Source organism: Nerophis ophidion, linkage group LG02 (assembly GCF_033978795.1).
Source record: "Nerophis ophidion isolate RoL-2023_Sa linkage group LG02, RoL_Noph_v1.0, whole genome shotgun sequence".
Lineage (NCBI taxonomy): Eukaryota > Metazoa > Chordata > Actinopteri > Syngnathiformes > Syngnathidae > Nerophis > Nerophis ophidion.
This window is the reverse complement of record NC_084612.1, coordinates 52,639,871-52,655,885: the sequence shown is the minus strand read 5'-3', so window position 1 is coordinate 52,655,885 and position 16,015 is coordinate 52,639,871. Positions and strand designations below refer to the sequence as shown.

Sequence of the window (16,015 nt, the reverse complement as noted above, 5' to 3'; positions counted from 1 at the left end):
TGCCAAAGGTGAGGCACATTATTAACACCGCCCACAAAATGAATGTCAGAAAGTGACTTGAAGATGATGTGCAAAAAAATTATCTATGCAATATTTTAATCCAACTCTTTTTATTGACTTTTTGAAATAGACAGAAAAAGTGCAAGTCGAAACAGTAAAATTTTAAAGTCAGTGAATTCTTCACACCCTTTCCCTTAAAACCAAAAAAACAACAGTGTGGGATTAGAGCCATAACGAGCAACAATTAAACTGATTGAAAAAGACTGTGACGCTCAGCTTCTTGTGATGGTCAATGGTGTATTTGCAACATAGTGAAGTCCAGGGATTGGTCAAAGAAGTAAAGAGAGGAGGTAATTTCACTTCATAAGAAAGGATATGGTTATAAGAAAATAGCAAAGACATTACACATTCCAAGAGACACAGTTGGGAGCATAATTCGCAAGTTTAAAGCTAAAGGCACAGTGGAAACACTACCTGGGCGTGGTAGAAAGAGGATGCTGTGTGCGTACAGTGGTGAAAAACCCCCGGGTAACAGCTGAGGAACTACAACAGGACATTGCAGAGGGGGGAACGCAGGTTTCGTCCCAGACAATAAGGTGCGCACTACAAGATGAAGGCCTCTATGCCAGAACTCCCAGGCGCACCCCACTTCTGACTACCAGGCACAAGGAAAATAGACTCAAGTATGCCAAAAATCATCTGGACAAACCCCAAAGGTTTTGGGAAACTGTTCTATGGAGTGATGGTACAAAACTGGAACTCTTTGGGCCTATGAATCAACGTTATGTCTGGAGGAGAAAAAATGAAACTTACAAAGAGAAGAACACCTTTCCTACTGTTAAGCATGGTGGGGGGTCAATCATGCTCTGGGGCTGTTTCTCTGCCTCATGTACCGGGAATCTCCAGCGCGTTCAAGGCATTAGGGATTCTATTTCCTACCAGGATATATTAGCTGCAAATGTCATGAAGTCAGTGACGAAGCTGAGGCTTGGGAGACGTTGGACTTTCCAACAGGACAACTATCCCAAGCATACCTCCAAATCAACATCAGAGTGGTTGCAGAAGAATGGCTGGAAGACTCTGGAGTGGCCATCACAGTCGCCAGACCTAAATCCTATCGAAAACCTGCGGTGGGACTTGAATAAGGCAGTTGCAGCACGCAAGCCCAAGAATATGAATGAACTGGAGGCCTTTGCCCAAGAGGAATGGGCTAAAATACCTGTAGATCGGTGCAAGAAGCTTGTGTCCGGTTATGTATCACGTTTGAAGGATGTAATTACTGCCAAAGGGTGTTCTACTAAGTACTAAAGATGCATGTAACTACGGGGTTAGATAATTTTGTCAATGAGATATTAAGAAAAATGTCCTTTTTTGGTGTTTTGTAAAATACAGTGTTACAATTTAAGTTGCATTTGTCTATTTGACACATCTTTATTTGATATGACTATAAACAAAATACGGAATAAAGGTCCAACTTGATAAAACACCAAAATTGTGTGGGGGTTATATAATTTTGATCACAACTGTATGTATGAAAAATGATCAAAAGACCATTCATCGGCAGTGCGCCTTATAATCCAGTACGCCATATGGTCCGTAAAATAGGGTATTTTTGAGGAGAAATGTTTCTTCTAAGACAGGGGTGGTGCAATTAATTTTTTCCGGGGGCCGCATGAGCAACCCGAGCACTGCTGGAGGGCCACATCTACAATATTTCAATTAAAACATTTTGCTCAATATTATTTTTGATATACCGTAAGATAAATAATTATAATAATAATTAATAATATTAATCATCCATCCATCCATCCATCTTCCGCTTATCCGAGGTCGGGTCGCGGGGGCAGCAGCCTAAGCAGGGAAGCCCAGACTTCCCTCTCCCCAGCCACTTCGTCTAGCTCTTCCCGGGGGATCCCGAGGCGTTCCCAGGCCAGCCGGGAGACATAGTCTTCCCAACGTATCCTGGGTCTTCCCCGTGGCCTCCTACCGGCTGGACGTCCCCTAAACACCTCCCTAGGGAGGCGTTCAGGTGGCATCCTGACCAGATGCCCGAGCCACCTCATCTGGCTCCTCTCAATGTGGAGGAGCAGCGGCTTTACTTTGAGTTTCTCCCGGATGGCAGAGCTTCTCACCCTATCTCTAAGGGAGAGACCCGCCACCCGGCGGAGGAAACTCATTTCGGCCGCTTGTACCCGTGATCTTATCCTTTCGGTCATGACCCAAAGCTCATGACCATAGGTGAGGATGGGAACGTAGATCGATCGGTAAATTGAGAGCTTTGCCTTCTGCCTCAGCTCCTTCTTCCCCACAACGGATCGATACGTTCGCATTACTGAAGACGCCGCACCGATCCGCCTGTCGATCTCACCATCCTCTCTTCCCTCACTCGTGAAAAAGACTCCTAGGTACTTGAACTCCTCCACTTGGGGCAGGGTCTCCTCCCCAACCCAGAGATGGCACTCCACCATTTTCGGGGCGAGAACCATGGACTCGGACTTGGAGGTGCTGATTCTCATTCCGGTCGCTTCACACTCGGCTGCGAAACGATCCAGCGAGAGCTGAAGATCCCGGCCAGATGAAGCCATCAGGACCACATCATCTGCAAAAATCAGAGACCCAATCCCGCGGCCACCAAACCGTAACCCCTCAACGCCTTGGCTGCGCCTAGAAATTCTGTCCATAAAAGTTATGAACAGAATCGGTGACAAAGGACAGCCTTGGCGGAGTCCAACCCTCACTGGAAACGTGTCCGACTGCCAGCAATGCGGACCAAGCTCTGACACTGATCATACAGGGAGCGGACTGCCACAATAAGACAGTCCGGTACCCCATACTCTCTGAGCACTCCCCACAGGACTTCCCGAGGGACACGGTCGAATGCCTTCTCCAAGTCCACAAAGCACATGTAGACTGGTTGGGCAAACTCCCATGCACCCTCAAGAACCCTGCCGAGAGTATAGAGTTGGTCCACAGTTCCACAACCAGGACGAAAACCACACTGTTCCTCCTGGATCCGAGGTTCGACTATCCGGCGTAGCCTCCTCTCCAGTACACCTGAATAAACCTTACCGGGAAGGCTGAGAAGTGTTATCCCACGATAGTTGGAACACACCCTCCGGTCCCCCTTCTTAAAGAGAGGGACCACCACCCCGGTTTGCCAATCCAGAGGTACCGCCCCCGATGTCCACGCGATGCTGCAGAGTCTTGTCAACCAAGACAGCCCCACAGCATCCAGAGCCTTAAGGGACTCCGGGCGGATCTCATCTACCCCCGGGGCCTTGCCGCCGAGGAGCTTTTTGACTACCTCAGCAACCTCATCCCCAGAAATAGGAGAGCCCACCACAGATTCCCCAGGCACCGCTTCCTCAAAGGAAGACGTGTTGGTGGGATTGAGGAGGTCTTCGAAGTATTCCTTCCACCTATCCACAACATCCGCAGTCGAAGTCAGCAGAACACCATCCGCACCATACACGGTGTTGATAGTGTACTGTTTCCCCTTCCTAAGGCGGCGTATGGTGGTCCAGAATCGCTTCGAAGCCGTCCGGAAGTCGTTTTCCATGGCTTCCCCGAATTATTCCCATGTCCGAGTTTTTGCCTCCGCGACCGCTAAAGCTGCACACCGCTTGGCCCGTCGGTACCCGTCCACTGCCTCCGGAGTACTATGAGCAAAAAGAACCCGATAGGACTCCTTCTTTAGCTTGACGGCATCCCTCACTGCTGGTGTCCACCAACGGGTTCTGGGATTACCGCCACAACAGGCACCAACAACCTTGCGGCCACAGCTCCAATCAGCTGCCTCGACAATAGAGGTTCGGAACATGGTCCACTCAGACTCAATGTCCCGCACCTCCCTCGTGACATGTTCAAAGTTCTCCCAGAGGTGTGAATTGAAACTTTCTCTGACAGGAGACTCTGCCAGACGTTCCCAGCAGACCCAGGTCTGTCCGGCATCCTCCCCCACCATCGCAGCCAACTCACCACCAGGTGGTGATCGGTAGAAAGCTCAGCCCCTCTCTTCACCCGAGTGTCCAAAACATGAGGCCGCAAATCCGATGACACAACTACAAAGTCGATCATGGAACTGCGGCCTAGGGTGTCCTGGTGCCAAGTGCACATATGGACACCCTTCTGTTTGAACATGGTGTTCGTTATGGACAATCCGTGACGAGCACAAAAGTCCAATAACAAAACACCACTCGGGTTTAGATCCGGCCGGCCATTCTTCCCAATCACGCCTCTCCAGGTTTCACTGTCGTTGCCAACATGAGCGTTGAAATCCCCCAGTAGGACAAGGGAATCACACGGGGGAGCACTTTCCAGTACTCCCTCGAGTGTACCCAAAAAGGGTGGGTACTCTGAACTGCTGTTTAGTGCGTAAGCACAAACAACAGTCAGGACCCGTCCCCCCACCCGAAGGCGGAGGGAAGCTACCCTCTCGTCCACTGGGTTGAACTCCAACGTGCAGGCTTTGAGCCGGGGGGCAACGAGAATTGCCACCCCAGCCCGTCGCCTCTCACTGCCGGCAACGCCAGAGTGGAAGAGAGTCCAGTCCCTCTCGAGAGAACTGGTTCCAGAGCCCTTGCTGTGCGTCGAGGTGAGTCCGACTATATCCAGCCGGAACTGCTCTACCTCGAGTACTAGCTCAGGCTCTTTCCCCCCCAGTGAGGTGACGTTCCACGTCCCAAGAGCTAGCTTCTATAGCCGAGGATCGGACCGCCAAGTGCCCTGCCTTCGGCTGTCGCCCAGCTCACAATGCACCCGACCTCTATGGCCCCTCCTATGAGTGGTGAGCCCATTGGAGGGATTACCCACGTTGCCTCTTAATTTCATTTAACCTAACTTAACTTTATACAAAAGCAGATTGCTTTTGATGGTTTTATTTTTAACACTGTTTTACACAGCACTTCCTGATGTATAATACGATGCAGAAATTGACATTTTTGCATTGTATTATACATCAGGAAGTGTAGTGTAAGACATCCTGCATCCTCTTTAAAAGTCCAACATTTTTCCTCGTCGGATTTGGACAACCATCTGTTGTCACACCTTTCAGCTTGTCCCATTTCAGTCCTAACATGTCAAAACACACATTTACCTCTGTGAACAGGTCATTACCTATGCTTGTCCCTTTTTTAATTGACTGCACGGCTGCCAGCTCCTCCGTGATTTGAAAGTCTACAGTTACTCCACGTAAGAAGATGAGCAACTGGGCGGTGTCACGTACATCGCATCTCTCAGCCAAAGCCAGCGTAAAACAGTTATGTTTTTCAGTTGAAGCTCCAAGTTTCCAGCGATGGTCTCAACCCGCTTCCCTATTGTGTGTCGGGAGAGTGACACGTTCTTAAATGTGCCCCTCGTCTCCGGGCATATCAGCAAAGCAGAGTCCAATAAGCACTCCTTAATAAATTCTGTCGTAAAATGTCTTACTTTTTCTGGCGATTTTGTAAGAATTGACAAAACTTGTCCTGACGGCTGCATGTCTGGGGGTGTAAAATTTGGCAAAAAGTCTTTGTTGGGTTTGCCGTTTTACCATGAACGCATTAGCCTCCCTTGCTCGCTCTTCATCAGACAGATTCCGGTATTTTTCCTCGTGCTATGTCGTGTAGTGGCGATTCAAATTCTATTCTTTAAACACAGCAACCTGTGTACCACAAATTAAGCACACGGCTTTACCTTTAATTTCTGTAAAGAAATACCTGAAAGTCCATGTCTTGTTGAAAAAAAAAGCATACGTCATCAACTTTTCTTTTTTTTAGCGTGAGCTGACATCTCGGTGTTAACCGGGCATTACTTTTCGCTGTGCACCTTCACTCACAGGTTACACACGGACACACAGTACGTCCATAAACAAGACTTTTCAAAACAAAAGCAGCACAGTTGTATCGCACGCACGACATAGATGTTTTTAAAATGTATTTTGTAATTTGTGATTGCCGCTGTTCACATTCACTCACAATCACACACGCACATACGTGCACACGAAAGTATTACAAATAACGCTTTTCAAAACAAAAGCAGCACCGTTGTATTGCACACTTGACATAAATACTTTTTAAAATTTATTTTGTAATTTATGATATCCTCACACGGGCCTCACACGGGCCTGACAGGGACGCACAAAGGGCCGGATGTGGCCCGCGGGCCACAGAAAGCCCTAAGATATGTTGATAAATAATGGTCTTATAGTGTTGGAGTTTTGAAAGTTTCCAACATTCACCGTGCTGCACAAACATCTGCTCAGAGAACATTGGAGATTTGACATGTGCTTCGCAGCTCACCCCGGTATGTGTCTGACGGAGTCGTGCATCAGGGTGACCAGCGCAGTCACAGCGGCCCTGGATCGCTCCGTGGACCCCTGCCAGGACTTCTACAACTTTGCCTGCGGGGGCTGGATGAAGAACAACCCCCTCCCTGAAGGCAAGTCCCGCTGGGGGCCCTTCAGCAACCTGTGGGAGCACAACATGCTGGTCATGAAGCGGTTGTTAGGTGAGCGTGCTCCGCCACACCTTTCTGCTCGCGGTGGTCCTTATTTGGTTTTGGTTTGTTCCGTCAACAGAGAACACAACCAGGAAAGGCCTGAGTCAAGCTGAGGAAAAAGCGCAGAGATATTATCAGGCTTGTATGAACGAGAGCAAGATCCAGGAGTTAGGAGCCAGACCGTTAACGGAGCTCATCACGCAGGTATGGAACATCAAACATCTGTGCAGAACACAAATGTTTTGTTCTAAAGTGAAATCCAATCTGGTGGTCAAATCATGGCATGATATAACTTCAAAATAACTCTTTACATCAACCACATTCTGAAGATGTACAAATGTACAATATCTTAGTTTTTTACTAATGAATACATATTCGGTACTATACCGCCTCTAAAAAGTACAGGCCCCCCCCACCCCCTTCTTCGTCATGTCATGTCATGTCACGTCACGTCACGTCATTGCTGGTTTACGAGGAGACGAACATGTTCTGCGGCACATACACACAGAGTACTTATAAGCAGACAGTGTGTAGACAGAAAAGGGAGAATGGACGCATTTTGATGTAAAAAGTAACGAAAAATGTGAAGTTATAACACTGAAACTCCATCAGGAAGAGGTGCTTTAAGACATGGATAGCGAACTAGCAGCTAACGTCCATCCACAGTGTTTTAGCTACTTCTGAATCACTAATCCTGGCCTCCATGGTGACAAATAAAGTACGTTTCTTTCATCTAACATGATCACTGCAGGACGAGGAATAGCTAATTATGCTTCACTACACACCGTAGCCCAGCCGCATCAAAATGTAAACAAATGATACCAATTACAGTCGATACTACTATGATTACATGAATATATTTTGGCATCACACAACTTGTTTAGTTTTTTTAAAATGTATCTTATGTTTATTAACTCAGTAAATACGTCCCTGGACACATGAGGACTTTGAATATGACCAATGTAACTACTTGGTATCAAATCGATAAGTAAATGTGTGGTATCATCCAAAACTAATACAAAGTATCCAAGAAGAGAAAAATAAGTGATTATTACATTTTAACAGAAGTATAGATAGAACATGTTAAAACAGAAAATATGCAGACATTAACAGTAAATGAACAAGTAGATTACTAATCCATTTTTACAGTTTGTCCTTCCTAATGTAGACAAAATAATAGGTAGATAAATGACACAACATGTTACTGCATAAGTCAACAGACTAATTAGGAGCCTTTGTTTGTTTACTTACTACTACAAGTTGTCTAGTATGTTCAACATTTTATTTAAGGCCTAAATTGCAATAATAAACATATGTTTATTTTTTTGTTAAAATAAAGACAATAATGACATTTTTTGTAGTCCCCTTTATTTAGAAAAGTATCGAAATACAGTTTGGTACCCGTACCAAAATATTGGTATGAGGACAACGTGAATTAATAGTATTATATCCATCCATCCATCCATTTTCTACGGCCTGTCCCTTACGGGGAAGCGGGGGGCGCTGGCGCCTATCTCAGCTACAATCGGGCGGAAGGCGGGGTACACCCTGGACAAGTCGCCACCTCATCGCAGGGCCAACACAGATAGACAGACAACATTCACACTCACATTCACACACTAGGGCCAATTTAGTGTTACCAATCAACCTATCCCCAGGTGCATGTCTTTGGAAGTGGGAGGAAGCCGGAGTACCCGGAGGGAACCCACGCATTCACGGGGAGAACATGCAAACTCCACACCGAAAGATCCCGAGCCTGGATTTGAACTCAGGACTACAGGAACTTCGTATTGTGAGGCAGACGCACTAACCCCTCTGCCACCGTGAAGCCTAGTATTATATCTCTAGTTGTAATTATTGATTCTTTTTTAATAAATTATGTAATAATGTTAATCAGTCAGAACAGTTGTAAACTACTCCCTTTAGTGTTCATTTTTAATCCATCAGAAGATTGAATTAATAATTATTAGGGCTGTGAATCTTTGAGCACCACTCAATTCGATTCGATTCTAGGGGGTAATGATTCGATTCAGAATCGATTCCTGATTCAAAATCAATACTTTTTTAATGACATTAGGGGCCAGTTCTGTGATTGACTACATTGCCCCATAACATAGATACATTATTAAATTAACATAAAATACATATTTTATGTTAATTTAAGAAAACTGTTTTTGTTGCAAGCATTTTATAAAGTCTAATACAAATGAAAAAATAAGTGAAGTATCCAACACTTCTCTTTTCTAAAGTAAATGTTTACAGCAGATATAGATCATGTACATCTACTATATGATTTGTCTAAGTGGCTGGACAGGACAGTTTAAAAAATATAAAAATCGTTTTTTGAATTGTTTAAGAATGGTTACAAATAAGAATTGCGATTAATCTGAATTTTTTTTTTTTTCTGACACCCCTAATAATAATATTCAAATCAAATTATATGATGTTATTAATGTAATGTACTCATGTTCTCCAACTGATGTACTAACATCATGTGTGTACATCATCTACAACACAACTTCTGAATGTGGATTTATTTCATGAATCACACATGAAGTTAGAAGGGGATGCATATTATTTCAGCATATTTATGTACGCCCACAAAATGTGTCATAAGTACAACATGAATGTAGAGATGATCAAAAGCATTTATTTGTGTGTAAATGTCACAGTTTACATTACCAACAACATCTTTGACAATGTACATTTTGTATTCTATCACTAACAAGCAGCGTAAGGACGTCTTATCCAAACACAGAAGAGTTGACTCTAATGTTAGGAACTGGTTGGTGGATCCCAATGATGCAGATATGTTTTTGTTAGGGGAACAAAAGTTCTTCCTTTTATTTTGGTAGAAGGTGGACTTAGCCAAAACAAAGGCGATGGTGGAGGCTCAAAAACACACCATGAAAAACTACACTAAATAATAACAAAAACTAAACCAAAAGCGCTAGACAAGGCTAGGGATTATACAGAATGAGTAAACGTGAAACAGAGAAAACAAAGTACAAAATAAAATGCTAGACAAGGCTAGGAAAAAATACTTCATGAAAGAAGTCAAACAGAAACACTTGATACAAAATAAGGGCGCTAGACAAGGCTAGGTATTACAGGCAAACCTGAGAAGATGCACGAGACAAACTAGAGAGTTTGCTGGTGAGACGACAATGACACATGCGAACAGTTGCAGCAGTGAACACAAAGTTCCGGCGCTCACAGGCCGTCAGCACCCAAGTTAAATAGGCCACCCTAAACAACCTCAGGTGTGTGCTTCTGCCCTGCGCCAGCTGCATTCCATACTGTGGACGAGAGGAAGAGTAAATATGGCGTGCAAATAAACACAGAAATGAGCAAGGAAAATTCAGATTACCACATCTATTTTATTACTTAGCTCCGCTCCCTTTGAAGTCACGTGCAGGGGATATAAATAATTGCTATGGTGACCTCCAGTGTACACATTTAGAACAGCACTGTCATTCAAAGATTTCAGCTCCTTTTTATACTTGGCAAACTCCTCTCACGGCCCGGATAAGACCTGTTTGCGGTCCTAGTCCAGGGCGCGGGCCCTACGTTTGACACCCCTAACCTGGACGCAGCCAATTTTTCAGTAAAAATGGACACAGAAATACTGTAATGAATGAATAATTAACAATACAGGAATTGCTTCCAATAACATTTTAACAAGTGTAAAAATAAGTTAAGCATTATAACTTTGACGTTTACACTGCAGGACAGAGTGGCTCAAATTGGACTTTTCAGAATCCAGCTGACTGTTTACACTGCAAGTAAAATGTCAGTATAAACGTGAACAGGCCCCAATTTGAGCCCAATGTGGACCCATTGTGGCCCCAGTGTGACCCCAATGTGGCGCCAGTGTGAATGTAACCCCAATGTGGCACCAGTGTGACCCCGGTGTGGCCCCAGTGTGACCCCATGCATGCGCAATTCAATAAAGTAAAAACAAAGTGCTCCATTCAGCAATAAGTTCCTAATTTTTCCTCTTATCTTTCTTCCTCAGTGATTTCCTAAGAGGAGTCCATTCAAATTCATGACGTGTTCTTAAACGGCCAAATTGTTCCCACCTGCTGTTCTTAAGTTGCTGAATGCCAAATGGTTAGCGTGTGTGTGTCAATCATAATTTGCAAATAAACACGCCCTTATTTCCCCAATATGCATAGGTAAAGGCCCTTAATTACGTAATTTGCATCGGTAAACCCCCTTAATTCCCCATATAAGGGCACCATTCCAGTGGAAAAGCCGAACATTAAACACACGGACAAAACACAAACAGATTACAGAAAAAAAATGGTATTATCCCGCTGAGGAAATACATAATGTCAAAACGTAAGTTTAAGAAAGGGGGGACTGCAGCGTTCTAATAAATATTTGTCACATGGGTGAAATAGGTCTACATGGTGGTAAAATATGGGCTCCCTCCACAGGACACTATCTGCGGTATCTTGCAGTAACAGCAAAAGCATTGCCATTGTGTGAGTTTAGTCTTTTAAGGAGTCATCAATCACTAAATCAACTGATGATTGTGTTTGTGTGTGCGTGTGTTTGTGTGTGTGTGTGTGTGTGTGTGTGTGTGTGTGTGCGTTTGTGTGTGTGCGTGTGAGTCTGCACACGGTAATTTGAAATGTCTATATATTGCTTGTTTTGCTATGTCTGTCTGTCTGTCTGTCTGTCCGTCTGTCTGTCTTATCCATCTATCTATCTATCTATCTATCTATCTATCTATATATGATATGAATGTAAGATTAAAGAATTGAAGTAAGGGAACTTGTCACACTAAATAACAAATAGGCCACAACTAAGAGTGCTCTGGAGCACTCGTAGATTTTGTTCTTACCTACGAACAAATCCCAGCAAAGAAAACATTGTTTAATGCAAAAATGTCCTTCAAAATTTTGTAAGTGGGCCTAAGAACAACATTTGTTCTTAAGAATGGTTGCTGAATGGGGCCCAAAGGAAATTGACCGGATTCCGCAAATTAACTACTACTACAAAATAAAATAAAAGTAGCCACAATAGATATGATCGCCACACCTTAAAAATTGGTGTTTTTTCCATGAAAATAAGTAATATAATGTATGAATGTATGTATATAGTGTGTAATATATTTGGGAGGGATGTAATATTTTGTTAAGTAAAGGAGACATCAGCGTGGATCTACGTTAGATTTTTTTTCAACTCTTTTACGTAAGCAACTTACACAATGTACGTTACCTGTAAGTAAATACGCCATTGTGTCAATTCCAGTTCTTGAGCAATCGCTTATTATTTGAAATCAAAATATATGTACATATATTAAATTCAGCCTATTTTCTGCACACTATTGGCTAGTGATGCATTGAAAATTTGGCTGTGGAAAAAAGATTTTGATCACCCAAACCGAATGTTGTGATGACATATCTACTGCCACCAACCTCTCCAAAAGTATCAAAATGTATCTTTTGAAAAACCACATTCTTTAAATCTGGGTGGAACTTGGTGAAACAAGTTTGAGAACCACTGTGCTAGGCCACAATCACATGTTTTCAATATAGATGAAATTAAATCATAGGTCCTCTTGAACATGATCCTTTAACCAATAATGTTCTACAAGTACTACTTGTTGGACCTGGAAAAAAAAATTAATTACGCTCTGCAAACAAGGTGTGACTCCTGAGTAGAATCAGTGTTTAAAGTCTAATACGTTGCCTCTTGCAGATTGGAGGATGGGCCCTAACCGGATCCTGGGACAAAGAAAACTTCCAGGAAGTCCTCCGATCGGTGTCGGCAAACTACCGCACCTCGCCCTTCTTCACCGTGTTCGTCAGCACCGACTCCAAAAACTCTTCCAGTAACATCATCCAGGTCAGGTGGTCCATCTTAGGCAGGCTAAGTTGTTCTCTGCTTTGGTGTCTCAGCAGTATCCAAACCAAATCAAAAGTCACATGGTATTTCTTTTGCGGTTGCAGGTGGACCAGTCTAGTCTAGGTCTCCCTTCACGGGATTACTACCTCAACAAAACCGCCAATGAAAAGGTGCTGTAATATTACGCACAGGAATGAATGAGTCAGTATTTATACCTCAAAGAAAACTGTGTTTTTGTAGTGCTGGTATTATGCATGTTTGTGTCTTCAACCGGGAGAATCGCTGCCAGTATCTTTAACAGTAGAATTAACTGAAAACACTGAGCCCTCTTTTCAGTTATTCACTATCTTTGTCTCAATAGGGCGCCAGCTTACACACACAGGAAGTACACTTCCTTACTCGACAGTAGGACGTCCCACAAAGTGACAATTAAGAGGAAACAATAAGAATATAAAGCCAAATGTCCCGTTGTAATATTTCACCTTCAAATTGCTGGAATGTTACTGATGTCACGTCCAGCTCACGTCCCACCCATTATACAGTATATGCGTGGCGGTCAACCTAGCTCTGTTGTCAATGGGTACGAGGTGCCATTTAGCTTTTCTCAAATAAAAAATACCTTATGCTTGTGTTGTCTTCGGCTGTAAGAACCGTTCAAATTGTGAAAAAGTATAAAGGTTTATTCAGAGTTCCTCGAGACGTAATCAAAAAGGGAGGAAGAATGCAAGATTTTACAAAACAACGACAAGAAAAGCAGCTCACACTCTGTCCCAGGCTGCAGAGTCAAATAATGCACGAGTTTACAGGGATCACCTTGTTAAATGTTTGTTTGATATAGTTTTAACTTTATTATTTCCCATCTAAGTATCATCTTGATATTATTTGCATTTTTTAAACACGTTTGTTACTGAGATAGGCGCCAGCGCCCCCCGCGACCCCAAAAGGGAATAAGCGGTAGAAAATGCATGCATGCATGTTACGAATGTTTAGAAAAACACCAACTTAGGCAAGTCTAAATAAAATAAATCAAATGTGAGCGAAACATAAAAGAGGTAGGTTTTTACCAAAGACAACAATCATAAAAAATGAATCATTCAGCACATACACAATGTTGACATCTATAGTTATATTTTGATAAACAATCATAAATGAATCATTCAGCACATGTTGACATCTATAGTTGTCAACATTGTGTATGTGCTGAATTATGAATAAATGATCAGATGAATCATTCAGCACATATACAATGTTGACATCTATTGTTATATTTTGATAAAAAATAATAAATGAATAATTCAGCACATACACAATGTTGACATCTATAGTTATATTTTGATAAACAATCATAAATGAATCATTATCGTAAATGTTGTGTGCAACAACAAAAACAAACATGGCAGTAGAAACCAAGTTAAATCATAAAATACAACTGTGGAAGACTGTTGCTTCCGGGTTCTCCGGACCACCGAGCACTGACATGACAGGGTTCTTTCAGTTTCTCAACAATGTTTATTTTTCCATACATCGTCCGTTGTGCATTTCGGCAAATGTATGTCAGTTTCGCGCCCTCTTGCGCTCCACCAACCAACCACCTCTCCTTCCCGACTGCTGCCTTTAACAGAGCGACAGGTGATTGGACAAACACTCTCAGCTGTGTCATCCACTCGCCTGTCGCTAATCTCAAAGCCGGTTCTGCCATACCCCGCTTCGCTGTAGGTGCGCAGGCCATGCCCACCACATACCTCCACCGCCAGACTCCGGCCGGGACGCCGTCTGGCCGCGGCCACTCCCCTCCCCCCCTCCGGGAAAGAGCCGGAAAGGAAGTCATCCACGGCCATCTGTGCACCCGGTCTGTGAATAACTCTGAATATGTAGGGTTGCAAAGCTAGATACCAACGGGTGAGCCGCATGTTGGCATCCTTCATGCGGTGGAGCCACTGGAGGGTTTGTGGTCCTAGCTGAGGCTGAATGAGCGCCCTAGGAGGTAGTATTGGAGGGCCCCAACTGCCCACCTGATTGCGAGGCACTCCCTTTCTACTATGCTGTACCTGGCCTCCCTTTCGGATAATTTCCGGCTGATATAGAGGATGGGTCGGTCGACGCCCTCCGCCTGCTGGGACAAAACCGCTCCCAGTCCTCTGCCCAACGCGTCAGCCTGCAGACAAAATGGAACCAGATCTGAAGCACCCTTTCGGGTGAGGTCAGTTATTGGGCTGGTCAGGTCCGCGAACCGGGGGATAAACCTCCGGTAGTAACCCACCAGACCCAAAAACTGTCTCACCTCTTTTTTCGTCTTGGGGGTTGGGTAGTCTACAACTGCCGCTGTTTTATCTACCTGCGGCTGCACCTACCCTCTTCCCAAGTGGTACCCCAGATACTGTACTTCCCTCCGGCCAACTGCACACTGGTGGTGAGCCCCGCCTGCCTCAGGGACTCGAGCACTGCCCCCACCCGCCGCATGTGTTCTTCCAAGCCGCTACTCTGGATGATGACATCATCCAGGTAGGCGGCCGCGTATGCAGTTTGGGGTCGCAGCACCCGGTCCATGAGGCGCTGGAACGTGGCGGGCGCACCGAACAAGCCAAATGAAAGTGTCACAAATTGGTACAAACCTTCCGGAGTGGAAAAGGACGTTTTTTTCTTTGGACTCTGGTGACAACGGAATCTGCCAGTAGCCCTTGGTCAAATCCAGTGTCATGAAAAATCGAGCTGTGCCTAGCGATCCAGGAGCTCGTTGACCCGAGGCATTAGGTACGCGTCAAAACATGATACTTCGTTCACCTTGCGGTAATCCACACAGAACCGCACAGACCCATCCTTCTTCCCTACCAGAACGATGGGGCTGCACCATGCACTGTGGGATTCTTCTATTACCCCCAAATCCAGCATGGATTTTAATTCCTCCCGAACAATTTTGCATTTCTGTTCACGGAGCCTGTATGGCCGAGATCGCACCGAAACCCCCGGGCTGATCTCAATATGATGTTGGATGAGATACGTGCGGCCGGGCCGATGGGAGAACACGTCAGAGAAGCTCCGCTGCAGCTTGGCAACATCCGCTTTCTGCGCTAAAGTGAGCTTGTTGTCACAGGGGAGTGGAGGGGGAGGGACAGAGCGCGGAATCTCTGGTCCCAACTCCTCCTCCTCCCTCACTACTTTTACCATGGCGACAGGCTCTGCCTACTTCCATGCCTTCAGTAGGTTTAGATGGTAGACTTGTGTGTCTCCGCCCCGGTCCGAGTGTCGAACCTCGTAATCCGCATCACCCACTTGCCGTGTGACCTCGAAGGGTCCTTGCCACCTCGCAAGTAATTTTGAGCTGGATGTTGGGAATAATACAAGCACTTCTTCTCCCGGTGAAAATTTTCTTAGCTGGGTCCCCTTGTTATACGTGCGTTGGTGCCGTTCCTGGAGTTTTGCTCGCATGTCCATGACGTACTGAATTTAATTTTTTCCGGAGCTTGGACCCTCCTCCCAACTTTATTTAATCACGTCCAACACCCCGCTTGGTTTCCTGCTGTATAATAATTCAAAAGGTGAAAAGCCAGTGAAGGCTTGGGGTACCTCCAGCATCGCAAAAATTAAGGGATCCAGCAATTTATCCCAATTTGGTTTGTCCTTGTGCGTAAACTTACAGATCATGGTTTTTAGCGTCTTATTTAGCCGCTCCACCAGCCCA

At 44.6% G+C, this 16,015-nt stretch overlaps 1 protein-coding gene across 1 annotated transcript in view; it reads left to right on the top strand.

Annotated features, from left to right (window-relative positions):
* Positions 1 to 16,015, top strand: part of ece1 (endothelin converting enzyme 1) — an 83,188-nt gene that overhangs the window by 18,223 nt on the left and 48,950 nt on the right. Inside the window, exons 3-6 of the mRNA XM_061886329.1 lie at positions 6,274 to 6,486; positions 6,557 to 6,681; positions 12,190 to 12,336; positions 12,441 to 12,506. Of these exons, the coding sequence (XP_061742313.1) occupies positions 6,274 to 6,486; positions 6,557 to 6,681; positions 12,190 to 12,336; positions 12,441 to 12,506 (551 nt within the window). The remainder of the gene's footprint in view (positions 1 to 6,273; positions 6,487 to 6,556; positions 6,682 to 12,189; positions 12,337 to 12,440; positions 12,507 to 16,015) is intronic.